Source organism: Eurytemora carolleeae, unplaced genomic scaffold (assembly GCF_000591075.1).
Source record: "Eurytemora carolleeae unplaced genomic scaffold, Eaff_2.0 scaffold1614, whole genome shotgun sequence".
Taxonomy (NCBI): Eukaryota; Metazoa; Arthropoda; class Copepoda; order Calanoida; family Temoridae; genus Eurytemora; species Eurytemora carolleeae.
The window spans coordinates 5221-18739 of NW_019397499.1; the positions used below are offsets into that span (position 1 = coordinate 5221).

A 13519-nucleotide genomic window follows, 5' to 3' on the forward strand; every position below is an offset into this window, starting at 1 on the left:
TGGGGGTGTGGGGGGGGGTCAACCCGGGCATTAAACCCCTCCCCCCCCAGGTCAAATCTTAATATTTGTCACCTGTGGGCGACCTACCCCCCTTTCTTATAGACACGAGCAGTGTATACAATATAGACAGATTCCAGAGCTAATAGATAGATAGTCTCAGTACAGATAGATAGATATATTAGCACCAGTTTAGATAGATAGATAGATATAATACAGTCAGATAGATAGATAGACAGAGCTTGCCACTGAACCATCACAGAGTTCGGAAAAACAGCAAACCTTTCAAGTTCCTTTTAACTTTTGTCCAGGAAAGACATTATTATTTGTTGTTGTAAAAATCTACAAAACTTGAAGATAAATTTCCATTATCAAAATAAAAGATAGTATAGTCTAAACAACTTTTAATTGGCTTACAATTTACAAAAGTTGGACAGAGATTTTATGTAGAACTAAACGTGAAAACATTCAAATTAAAAAAAAAATTTCTTTTTATATCTCACGAATCAGTTCAGAAAATCACAAATATTTTAATTAATTTACATAAACATGCCATAATTATAGCTATAATTATAACAAAAATAAAAATCAATAATCTCTTCAGAGTTAAACCTTAATTCAATTGAGCTTGACAAAGCAAAACTATCTTAAATCTTAATGTTTATATACCAAAAACAATTATAAAGTAGTAAAAATAAAAACAGTCATAATAATAATAATAGTAGTAATAATAATAATAATAATAATAATAATAATAATAATAATAATAATAACAACAACAACAACAATAATAATAATAATAATAATAATAATAATGATAATTCAAAACAAAAAGTGTAAAAAAGAGTTAAAACGTGCGTATGGTACATCTTTATTGTATTTTTAAAATATACATTAAAAAGAACAACATTTTGAAATTACTATTTATAACCTGCACATGAACAGATTTTAGATATATCTAAATGTTTACAGATATGTTTTTGTTTCAAAACATTTATCTTTATTTTGTTATCCCTGATATTTGTAAACAAACATTGAAATATATATATATATATATATCTGTATAATTGATCCAGGAAATCCACAAAACATATTTCAGACTCTGTTTGGAATGTTCTGTGTCTATGTTTGGACTCTGATTCTCAAATCATCAACCTGAGTTTGAGAGTTGAGCATCTGTGTTAGTTATATTGTAAGGTAGGAAAGTGTGTCCCAACCCTATAGCTAGCAGCTCTACCCTCCACCCTACCCGGTTCTGCCGCCTAGTGTTAGCTAGCAGCTCCGACAAATTAGGAAAAGATTGGCGCGGCCGTCTGGTAAATGTGTGCCGCAAACACCAGACAAACGCTGAGAAAGCCAGATAGCTGGAAAAGTCCCAGGTTTACTGGTGATATCTCGGCCAGTCTTTCAACAAAAACATGAAAAATCTTGGATTTTAGAGGAAAAGGGTTGTATTGAACTGGTCCCAAGTGAATAACTAGTGATATTATTCAAGATTAAAGGATATTTGTTAAACCATTAAACCCCAGTATTCCTTAGTTTCAGTATTTTAACTATAGTTTTTATATAAACCCTAGTGAACCCAACTCGTCTTCGAAACAAAGCAACAAACTTACTTGTTGAATTTTCTTCATAAACCAAGTATGAAATCATGTTAGAATATGCGTGTAAACGACAGAAAAGTATTTCTAACGACGAATTAGCTATGTGCTTGACTTTTCTATACCCTAGAACCGTTAGTATTCACCAGCTATCCGACTCTACCAACTTTATTGTAAACAATTCCTCCGACGACCAGAAATGTGACACCAGTTCTCAATGTGAATCCGAAACTCGCTGTGCTCGCGATAGAGCTAGGTTTGGTCTAGATTTTATAATATGTCTACTCTGAGTGATGTATTGCCCCCATCAAGTACTAAGGATGCCCTATCTGCTCCCCCCGCACCCAAACAAGGAGCCCTGGATAGACTTAAGAGACGAATGGAAAATTATCGAGATATGCAGAACACTCGTCTACCCCAATACGATCAGACGATGAACCAAGTTAATACTCAACAATTACAAGAAACGAAAGTGTTGCGTCAAAAATTTCTAGAATCTAAAGCTAAGAAGCCGAGTAAAAAGTCAAGTTCTAGTTCAGAGAAAGTTAAGCAGGAAATAAATGCTATGAACAATATGAATGGAATGATGCAATTTCACGCTCATAACAGTTCTAGCCTTGGACAACCGGGTCCCCAGGGACACCCTGGACTAGGACCTGGGCATCCGGGGCATGCCATGAATCATGCCGGATCTCAACCGCATATGATGCACCACTCCTCTATGCCCCAAAAACGGCCACTGGACGAGGATACCAAAAATACTCCTGACACTGCCAAAAGACTAAATTTAGATAATGGTATTTCTAGTGAGGGTTCCCTGGGTTCCCACAACTCTGTAAAACGGGAACCAAGTCCCGTAGAATCAAAATGTCAACCTGGTGCCGCAGCTTTTTCAAGCAATTCAGTGCAAAATAATAATTCTTCATCTAATAATAGTGCTACTAATAATTCTGAATCTTGTACAGACGTTAAACCCAACTTAAACATTAAGACTGAAGATACAAGTTTAGAGTTTGGTAATAGTCAATCCATTCACGAGGAAGCAGATAGTAAAATTAAATCCGAAGTAGACTCTTTAAAACAAGAAGATACGTTGGGTGATTTAGACCTAAAAGATTTCGATGGATTTGACGGTATGAACACTGATGCTTTCCAAGACCTCATGGATGACCTTCCAGAATTTGACAAAAATTTTTACGAAACCCTAGATTTTGATGATAATAAGAATGGAGAGGATGTAGAAGGGGAGGAGAAGGTGCAGGAAGCTCCTGAAACTGTTCCTAGCTCTCAAAACCAGTGCCATACCCCTCCTACAAGCCAATCCAACCCTGTGTCTTCAATGTCAATGATGCCAGGAGTGTCCAACGGTTCCAACACTGCCCAACAACCTAATGCTGCTGAGGCTCTGAAAATGATGGCGCAGCAGCATCAACAACCAAATATGGGCATGGAAGGACCCCCCAGTTCCATGCCAGGCCAGTACCCTGGCCAGATGTACAGTGATAGAAACTATACCGTCCCTAATAGTGCCATGGACCCAAGAGCTTGCCCTACCTCAGGGATGAACACCACCATGGCTCCGAGCCCGGGTATGATGATCAGACCTAGGATGCAGGACGGAGATCCTCGTCTCAGGGCAGCAGTGCAGCAAAGGTTCAGATTAGGCAACCCAATGAGCGTAGCTAACTCTATACCTGGAGCAGGGTCCAACATGGCTGTATCAGCCTCTATGCAGGGTGGAGGACAGCCTCTAACTGATCAGCAGAGGATGGAGATGATGCAGAGGAGTAATCCCAACATGATGATGGGAGGAGGACCTAACCCAGGGATGGGACCTGGCATGAGCATGATGGGACAACAGCAGGTATTAAAGCAGAGGGGAATATATTTACCAAAACCTACATCCACCCCCCCCCCCTTCCAAAAGAAGCATTCTCCGAGATTGTCTATTCTAAGGACCTTTTTAAAAAAGATTTTTGTGGGAATGTACTGTTGTTTTTTTCTTCAATGTTCTCGATTTTCAATTTCCAGAATCTTCCATTTTTTATTCAAAATTTTCAGTCCAAAATTTGTATTTATTTGAAGTTTTTTTTACATTGCATGTTTTCCGTTTATTTTCTATTCTCTTTCCGTCATGTCAGAAAAAAATGTCGGTCCAAATCAAGATCTAAATCATCAAAAAAATATTTAATTTCATACATTATTTTATTTTGAATTTATTTTACATGTAACTTCATTATTTGAAATCACAATTTTTTCAAAACATGAATTTTTTAAAATTAGGGGTTTTCACTTTTTCACAAAAGATTTAAACAATTTTGCTAAAAAAATATTAAAGGAACTTACTTTTTGCCACAAACTCGAATTTTCTTATCCCTATATTTTTAAAACTGATGATGTAAGTAAATCTTTTATATATACTTTGAATGTTTAACATTGTTTAAAATATCAAAGGTTTACATCAGGTTTCAAAGATATAAGGAATACAAAATTTAAGTTTGTGGGGATAACTTTTGCATGATTTATGTTTTATTTAATTGTTTTCTCCAATTAAGATGGGAGGAATGCGACCTGGAATGACCCCTCAGCAGATGGCTATGATGCGGATGCGGATGCAGCAGCAGCAAAGCATGATGCGAGGGATGGACCCCGGGATGCCGATGATGCCGAACGGGTCCAGCATGGAGATGATGGGACCCAACGGAATGATGATGCGGGCTAACGGTCCCTCTATGGGAATGTCCCGGACCCCTGGGATGGGCGGGATGATGGGTCCTGGTGGCGGGATGATGCCGGGAATGGGAGGAATGATGCAGCATCCTCAAATGCAGCATGGCATGGGTTCAAGACCTCCTCCTCCGGAGTATGGAATGACTTCACAGGTGAACGAACTTTTATTTAAAATAAGATTTTTATAGATTTGAAAAAAAATTCTTCTGTGAATAATATATTTTTATATACAGAGTGTCCCACTAAACATGACAGTAGGAATTTGACTTGAAGGTCGTCTTAGATCTTGAAACTATTTGTGGCATTTTTACATGTATGATTCTTAAAACAATTGTCACAAAATTCTCCTAGTCCTGGTATTCCCAAAATGTGGTCTGCTAGTTTCTGTTGTCAATATTACCAGAATTATAAAGAATTTCGTTCAGATTTCTGTTTAAAAATTAACTAAAATTGTCAAAATTTGAAGAAAACCCTTCATAACTCTGGTAACACTGAAAGCACTAAAATGGCAGGATGAAGGTTATCATGTTATTATTAACTCTTTAGACGAACTTCAAGTCGTCTTGCCACTGTCATGTTCCGTGGTACACCCTGTATATAAAAAGATTTGTCTGATATTACGAAAGTTTTTCAATTGAAATGTAACATCGACGATTCGCAGCGGTAACATTTGAACCTATTTAAGAAGATGGAATTTAAGGATACCGTTGTGTGAATAGCTTATCAATTTTTAAAAAACTTTTATTTACCCTGAAAATACTTTTAAATGGTAAATATTAAATTATAGAATATGTTTTTAGTCGCAGAATATGCCTTATATGATGAGCCAGATGCCTATGGGCCAGGGCCCCCATATGCGGGGTATGGTCCCTGGAGGAATGGCCCCTGGAATGGTTGCTCCTAACCGCAGCGTGTCTGGTAGTGTACGGAACCCAGGAATGCAGCAAATACCTCCTTCTGGACCTATGATGAGGCATCAGGTGGAGGTGATCATCTTTACTCCACCCCTAAATATGTTTCGAAAACTAAAAATTTGAATACAAATTTTATAACTCTAAAAGGACATATCTAGAGGGCCAGAACACCCCCAGCGATTCCCTTTAAATTAAATTGAATTAAATTAAATTAGATTAGATAAATTAGATTAAATTAGATTAGGGTTACAAAATAGTATAAATGAGTTTAGTAAAATCAAAGGTCGATCTAGTTTTTAAAGTTAAGACAACTTTTCACATTTTTCTGCAACTATGTGCCCCCGGATTTATCCAATCTTTCCTAATTTTTAACCCCCCCCCCCCCACCCCTTCTCAATTATTGTTCAATTTCTTCTCTTTTCTCCATATCTAAATTTTGTTTAATTCATCAGCTTTATCTGCAATAAAAATGCATCTAAAATCTTCATTACAAAACAGAAGGTTCGTTGCATGTGAAAAATACCATATTGTTTAATTAACATAAAACTGCAATAGGCTCGTATAATTTTACTGCATTTTGGGGAACTGTTTTCCCGCCTAATTATCAATGAAAATAGTTTTTTTTAATCGAAATTTTCTACAGTTTTCTTGAATCATTTTTGTTTCAGGCCCCTATGGGAGAGAGAATGCGCGGACCCGCCCACCCCTCACAGATGAGTGGGGCTTCACATCCCTCTCAGATGGGTGGACCTTCTCATCCATCACAAATGGGTGGCCCAAATCACCCTTCTCAAATGGGAGGGCAATCTCATCCCTCCCAAATGAGCGGACCATCCCATCCATCTCAAATGGGTGGGCCCAACCACCCCTCTCAAATGGGCGGGCCCAACCATCCCTCTCAAATGGGCGGACCATCTCATCCTTCTCAAATGGGCGGACCATCCCATCCCTCTCAAATGGGTGGACCCAACCATCCTTCCCAAATGGGTGGGCCCAACCACCCCTCTCAAATGGGCGGGCCTAACCATCCGTCTCAAATGGGGGGGCCTACCCATCCCTCTCAAATGGGCGGGCCCAACCATCCCCAAATGGGTGGACCTACCCATCCTTCTCAAATGGGTGGAGGAATGACCCCTAACATGATGATGATGAGTGGAATGAAGGGAGGGATTAATATGGGAATGGGAATGAACCCTGGAATGGTTGGATCTGGTGGAAGTGGACCAACTAGCAATGGAAGCAATGGAAGCTGGCAGGGTCAACAAATAGGCAGTCCAGGCAGCATGCATAGGCAGAGCCCTGGTCTCCAGGGAGAGGGCATGCCGACCAGAATGCCAACAATAGGTAGCATACATCCAAACATGCCAATGGAAGCTAGGCGAGGATCTCCAGGACTTCCAGGTACATATAATATATCAACCCCTTTACCGATTTGCCTCAAATTTTAGTTTGGAAATTTTGGAGAGCTTGGTTTTAAAATTCTTAATTGAGTGGCTTGACTTTGATATAGAAAGTTTTGTTTCCAGGCAAAGCTGGGTTTTCAAGCTAGTTAATAAAATATTTCGGATTAGATACTGAGGGCTCATTAAAGTGGCTTTAAAGACGACTGTACTGATTTCATGTATCAGACATTTGTTTCATTTCTTTATCAAATCATTAATTTGTCGATAAAATTATAGTTTGAGGTCAAATTATTTTGTATATTTGGGTTTGCTTTGATTTAATATGCTCAGGATTTATGCCAATGCCAATTTGATTCAGATCCGGATTCGTTATAAATAAGTATAAAATTGAATTTTTAAAAACTTTTACAAAAGCAGGAATTCCAAGTTATTTCTTATTTTTCTTTACTTGATTTCATGTTTTGATTTATTTAATGCTACCTTTGGTTTAAAGATATTTGAATAGGTATTCGATAAGTTCTATGCATAAAAAGTAATTTAAAAATATTAATAGATATAAAATAAACGCTGAGCAGGGTTGAAGTAGGCGAATTAAAATTAAGATTGATATGGTTAAGATCGAATGATGAAAGATTAAAAAATAAATATGAAATAAGAAGTAATTCAGAATAAATAAAAAAGATTTAAAAGATTAATAAAAGAGTACATTAAGAGATTTGAAGAGCTCTCCAGAAAATATGAAAATTAGAGAGAAATAGAGAGAGAAAATAATAAGAAACATTAAGATCAATTATGAAGAGAAATAGAGAGAGATAATGATAAGAAACATTAAGATCAATTATCAAGAGAAAATTGTTTATGAAACAACAAAAATTGTTTAATATTTAATATTGGAAAGGAATTGTAAATTATTTTTAGTTCAGCAAATTTCAAAAGACTAAAACTCCAGTCGTTCTCCTGAAAGAGAATAATTTTGATATTTGCTTGCTTGTCTAAATATCTTCAACTGATTTTTAAGATCACCATTACCTTTAGTAAAAATGAAGAAGAGTGAATAATAAGAATATTTGTAGGTGACCCTCCGATGATACAGCGGCATAACGTGAGAAACCCAACTCCTGCTTCCTTCTCCCCCAACCCATCTTCATTCTCTCCCAACCCTGCCTCCTTTAGTCCCAACCCTGCTTCCTACTCTCCCAACCATGCCTCCTACTCTCCCAATCCGTCCTATTCTCCCAACCCTGCCTTCCCAACTAGTATGCCAAGCCAAATGGGTGGACAGGTAAAATCTATTTTTTTTAAATATTTTAAATTACTTTTAATAAGGACTTAACCTTAAATAATTATTCAGCTAGTATTTTATAAATCACTACATTTTAATGTCTTTGTTTTTGATTATTACAATTTTATTTGCATAATTTGTTAACTTAAACCAAAAAAAAGATTTTTGCTGGATTTCTAAACATAAACTTAAAATAACTTTTAAATAATCTAGAAAAGATATTAAGAATTAATTTAATTCCAGAATAAAATTGTACTCTTGTCCGGATTATTAAAAAAAGACTGGGTTTTTAGGATCCAGAGTAAAAGTCGTCAGTAAAACTGTAACTAACACTTTAAACTATTTTATTTTTGAAATTAAAATCTTTATAATAACTTCTTAATATTTACATTTACAACCTTTGACCGTTTTCAAGACAACCATTTTCGAACATTTCATAAATTGGCATCATTGTCGCGTTTTCGAGACAAAACCCATTTTACCGTTTTTAAGTAAAATCCGCAATTCAAAACAAAAACTCACTTTCATAACTTTATTTACAAAATAAATCACTGAAACAAAAATTATCTAATAAAGAAGCTGGGAATATACTGCCGAAATGTTTCAAAAATCCAAGTTTTCACATTTTATTTGTTATTGTTATTGTCCAGCATTTTAAACAAACAATTTCCAGCATTTTAGTTAATTGTCTATTATTATAATTGATAATAATGATTTTTAAATTATATAAGAACGATATGTTTTATTTTCTATTTAGTTTAGATTTTACCTGATAACAAAACTTGGTTTGTTATGAAAGAGCGTAAATGCTTTAAAATTGACAGTGCTTTGAATTCAAGTAATTGTCTCAGTAGTCAAAATGAAACGCTATATCAGCTGAATTGCGATAATTGTTATATAACAGGGATATGTTCGAAAATATAAACAAGAATCATAAAAAACTTGTCTCACACTTAAATAAATAGTTTAGTTGAAATTTCTTGTTTCAATTTTTAGTATTAGCCATTTTTAATGTATGTCGTATTTTTGTTGAACTCTCTTGGATTTAAAGATGTTACACTTGAAAATGATATCTTTGCAGATTTCGCCCATTTTTAACACTCAGTATTAGGAACAGATCTATTCGCGTTTTGGAACTAACTTCCCCAGTAATAATAAACCTAAAAATTTAGATTAAACAAATATTTGATTACACACGTTATTAATTTTTGTTTGTGTAGATGAGTATGGGAGGTATGCGTATGCCCGGAATGCAAGGAATGACCGGTATGCCCGGTCAGAGACCCATGGGACCCCAGACAGTAGGACCGGGTCCAGGATCAGGACCAGGACAAAATATGGGACCAGGACCTAAAATGGGACCCGGCGGACAAATGGGACCTGGTGGTCAAATGGGACCTGGAGGTTCTCAAATGGGACCTGGAGGACCACAAATGGGACCCGGTGGACAACAAATGGGACCAGGTTCTAAATCTGGCCCCGGATCACTAGTTGGCTCAGGGCAACAGATGGGCCCAGGACAGCAGATGGGACCAGGACAAATGGGACATGGCCCTGGACCTATGGGACCTCAGGGTCAGTCCATGGGGCAGCACATGCAAGGGATGGGTGGGGGCCAGCATTCAATGCCCTCTCATCATATGGGAGCCCAACAAAGAAACTCACCGATGAATTCCGTACCTCATTCTCCTCACCCCGCCCCCTCACCACACAATATGATCCCTCCCTCCCCTCACATGGCTCCCTCTCCAATGTCACAGGCTCACATGTCCCCCCACCCCAACATGTCCCCACATCCTAATATGTCACCAGCCACACATAATCCATCAGGGAGAGAAGATTTCAATCTTGGTGAGTTAATTCTTTCATATCAAAATGGTCTTACAGTGGGACTCATAAAACTGCAGAATAGAAAGACGTGTATATTTCATGTTCATGGGAATATTCTATATCAAAACTTAATTCTAACAGTCGTCTTTCTATTCCAAAGTTTTATTTTTTTCCCACTGGATGACTTTAAAAATTAAAAATCTTCTTATACTTTTAACTGCTATTCATGGTATTTTTTTATAATAGATAATAAATAATGATTTTTATTATCGAGAAAATTTATTTTCTTGTTTTAATAAACATCTTCTCCCTTTGTTTGAAATTTAATTTTTATTAAATGTTTAAAAAATCTAGATTTCAGTAAGTTTGAAGAGTGAACATTGAAAACCAACAATGTTAATTTTTATTTGAAACAAATTTTATTTTTTATTTCAAACACGGTTTGATTGAATTTTTGTTTCAGATTTATTTGAAAATATTTCTCCGCCGGCGACAAAAGCCGGTCAACATCCTTCTGCCTCAAAGCATCCGCCGGGGCAACATTCTTCCGCCCAACAAAGCTCAGGCCAGCTCCATCCAGGACATCAACAAGGCCTTCAAGGACAACAAAGTCAAGTGCCGCATGCTGGACACCCTAGTGGGCAGCATGCAGGACATTCAGTGCATCCTGGTCACCAGGGTCAGCATCCTGGACACCAGGGCCAGTATCCTGGACATCCACATCAGCATGCCGGGATGCCGGCAAGTGAAGATGAATTATTGAACTTATTTTCCTAGTTTTCTTAGTTAAATCCTACACTCAGATCAATGAATAAATTATTTATGCATAATAATTTTATATATTTTTAATTTTAAATTATCTTATTTATATAAACCAAACTAGAGTTAAAGAAAAATTTAGAGGTTAGATGGATAGATATGTATTTTGGATAAAACTTATTAAATTAACTGTAGAAACATCAATTTTAGGATTCAAAGATAGTTATAAAAATTATGGATCTATTTTTAGGACAGTGTCGACTTCTAAAAGTCAAAATATTTTTGTACATTTTAGTACAACAGCGCACTTTAATTAAAAAGGTGTTTAATTTTCGTGTGAACATTTGGTTCATTAGGGGTTTAAAGTAATTAAAACATTACTTTTTTATCAAAGGTTCAAAAACCTTAAAATCTAAAATTTAGAAACCTTACTTTTAGAATAAAACGTATGGAAATTTTACTTCTAGGATCAAAGGTTTAGAAAAATCACTTCTAGGATCAAATGCTTAGAAACCTCGCTTCTTGGATTATGTTCAGAAATTTCTAGGATTAAATGGTAAGAAATATCAATTTTAGGATCAAATGTTAAGAAACCTCACTTCTAGGATCAAATGTTAAGAAACCTCGCCTCTAGGATTAAATGCTTAGAAACCTCACTTCTAGGATCAAAGGTTTAGAACCATCACTTCTAGGATCAAATGCTTAGAAACCTCGCTTCTAGGATCAAATGTTAAGAAATCTCACTACTAGGATCAAAGGTTTAAAAATCTCACTTCTAGGATCAAATGTTTAGAAATCTCGCTACAAGGATCAAAGGTTTAAAAATCTCACTTCTAGGATCAAATGTTTAGAAATCTCGCTTAAGGATCAAAGGTTAAAAATCTCACTTCTAGGATCAAATGTTTAGAAATTTCACTACTAGGATCAAAGGTTTAAAAATCTCACTTCTAGGATCAAATGTTTAGAAATCTCATTACTAGGACCAAAGGTTTAAAAATCTCACTTCTAGGATCAAATGTTTAGAAATCTCACTTCTAGGATCAAATGTTTAGAAATCTCACTTCTAGGATCAAAGGTTTAAAAAGCTCACTTCTAGGATTAAATGTGTTGAAACTTCACTTCTGACTGTACAATACGACAGTATGCATCGTACCGGCACGGATCATGCTACTTTCGACTGGGTTAGATCAAATGTTTAGAAATATCACTTCTAGGATCAAAGGTTAGTCAATGTTAATGAAGTTCAGCAGAATTGTGCGTTTATTGCATTCCATAGCCAAAGTTTAAGTTGAAATTTTTGAAAATTAAAACTGCAACAAAGTTGAACGGAATCGCCCAATAATAATTGCATTTATTGCGTGCCAAAAGGCTTAAATCTAATATTCTCAAAAAATTGAACCACGAACGCTAATAAGTTGAATGGAATTGCGCAATTACGAGAAATTCCATTGCGTTTATTGCGTGCACTTATTACGGAATTGCTTGGAAGTAAAATCCCCTTGCGTTGGAATTACTCTATGTACAATATTCATGATCTTGATTTTGAAGTTGATATTTTATTTAGAATTAAACGGAATTTTCAGGAAAACTGAAAGGAAGTATTGATTGATATCATCTTTGAATAATATATTTTTGTTAATGGAATATACATTAAGAACCTAGACTTTTATCCATAAAAATGTTTATTTGTTGGTAATTAATATGGTGCTCGTTGACATTCCATATAACTTTTTAATTTAATTTTTTCTTCGGAAAAATATTTTAGACAAGACATGTTGTCCTCTTCATACAATAACACAATAGACTAGGTTTCGATTATGAATGTTTAAGGAACTAGTTTCGCAATTATCCAACGATTTTAGGAGTAGATTTTCTTCACTCTCAAAATCAAACATATTGGATTTTCCGATTTTCCGTTGAACTTACCTTTAAAAAAACATTAGGTTATATTTACATTGGCCCTGACTACCTATAGCGGTCGGCATTTGATCGGCATTCATATTAATAACTAATCTAAACTAATAATTAATAATTAATAAGTATACACATAAGAAGCTGTTAATGACAGCTTCTCTTTGTTTCCATGTTGATGTATATCCATGCTGTTTCAAAGCTTGGTAAAAAATCAAAATTGAAATCAAAAGTCGTCTTCATTGCATTGATATGTACGTTGACGACTGTACAAACCCCCTTATAATTTTCCGTAGATCCGTTTAGCTATGGTTAAATCTGTAGACACAATTTTATCATCCCAACTTAATTTTATGATAAACTCAGACTGTACAAGACTGTATAGAGCAAGGTTGTGTTGTAATGCAAGGAAAGTTAATTGCGGTCGTGTATACTCTGCGTACATATTGAAACCAGTTCTCTCTAGGCGGAATATGTAAACAAAAATAGATGCATCAGTGTTCGTTTAGTATTCGAGGAGGTTAAACGAATTAAATTTTGATAATTTTGATAATTCACATAATAGTATCCTATGACCAGAATATTTCATTGATTTTTTATGTGAAAGATTGATCCCATGTCAGGCTGTGACATCCGTCTTGTGTTTGCATTACCGCCCAGAGACTGTACACTGCAGTATAAAAGATCTCTACACTTCTGAAATAACTTTCCTTGCATTACATCCTTGGTGTAGAGTGAAGTGTGTAGACTGTATACTGTATACTATAGACTATAGACCTTAGACTGTTGGCTGTATTCTGTAGACTATAATCTTTAGACTGTAGTCTGTAGACTGTACACTGTATACTGTAGTCTGTAGACTGTAGACTGTAGACTGTAGACTTTAGACTGTAGACTGTAGACTGTAGACTGTAGACTGTAGACTGTAGACTGTAGACTGTAGACTGTAGACTGTAGACTGTAGACTGTAGACTGTAGGCTGTAGGCTGTAGGCTGTAGGCTGTAGGCTGTAGGCTGTAGGCTGTAGTCTGTGGACTGTAGACTGTAGACTGTAGACTGTAGTTTATAGACAGTATGCTGTAGACTGTAGAC

At 35.9% G+C, this 13519-nt stretch overlaps 1 protein-coding gene across 2 annotated transcripts; it reads left to right on the forward strand.

Annotated features, from left to right (window-relative positions):
• The first annotated feature begins 1166 nt into the window (after positions 1 to 1166).
• On the forward strand, positions 1167 to 10591 carry LOC111714600 (neurogenic protein mastermind). 2 transcript variants are annotated; one of them, XM_023489741.1, is made up of 7 exons: positions 1167 to 3462; positions 4154 to 4480; positions 5129 to 5314; positions 5911 to 6643; positions 7719 to 7927; positions 9148 to 9778; positions 10221 to 10591. In XM_023489741.1, the coding sequence occupies exons 1-7, from the start codon at positions 1876 to 1878 to the stop codon at positions 10532 to 10534; spliced, it is 3987 nt and encodes a 1328-aa protein (XP_023345509.1). In that variant the 5' UTR covers positions 1167 to 1875; the 3' UTR covers positions 10535 to 10591. The 2 variants fall into 2 exon arrangements, with proteins under 2 accessions (XP_023345509.1, XP_023345510.1); XM_023489742.1 differs by having other exon boundaries at positions 5129 to 5308.
• The last annotated feature ends 2928 nt before the right edge of the window (positions 10592 to 13519 follow it).

Excerpts from the sequence above, each read along its gene's own strand:
- LOC111714600 (XM_023489741.1), top strand. The coding sequence starts at position 1,876 with ATGTCTACTCTGAGTGATGTATTGCCCCCATCAAGTACTAAGGATGCC. Across the intron at positions 6,644-7,718 it reads AGGATCTCCAGGACTTCCAG|GTGACCCTCCGATGATACAG; the intron begins GTACATATAATA and ends GAATATTTGTAG. Across the intron at positions 9,779-10,220 it reads GAGAGAAGATTTCAATCTTG|ATTTATTTGAAAATATTTCT; the intron begins GTGAGTTAATTC and ends TTTTTGTTTCAG.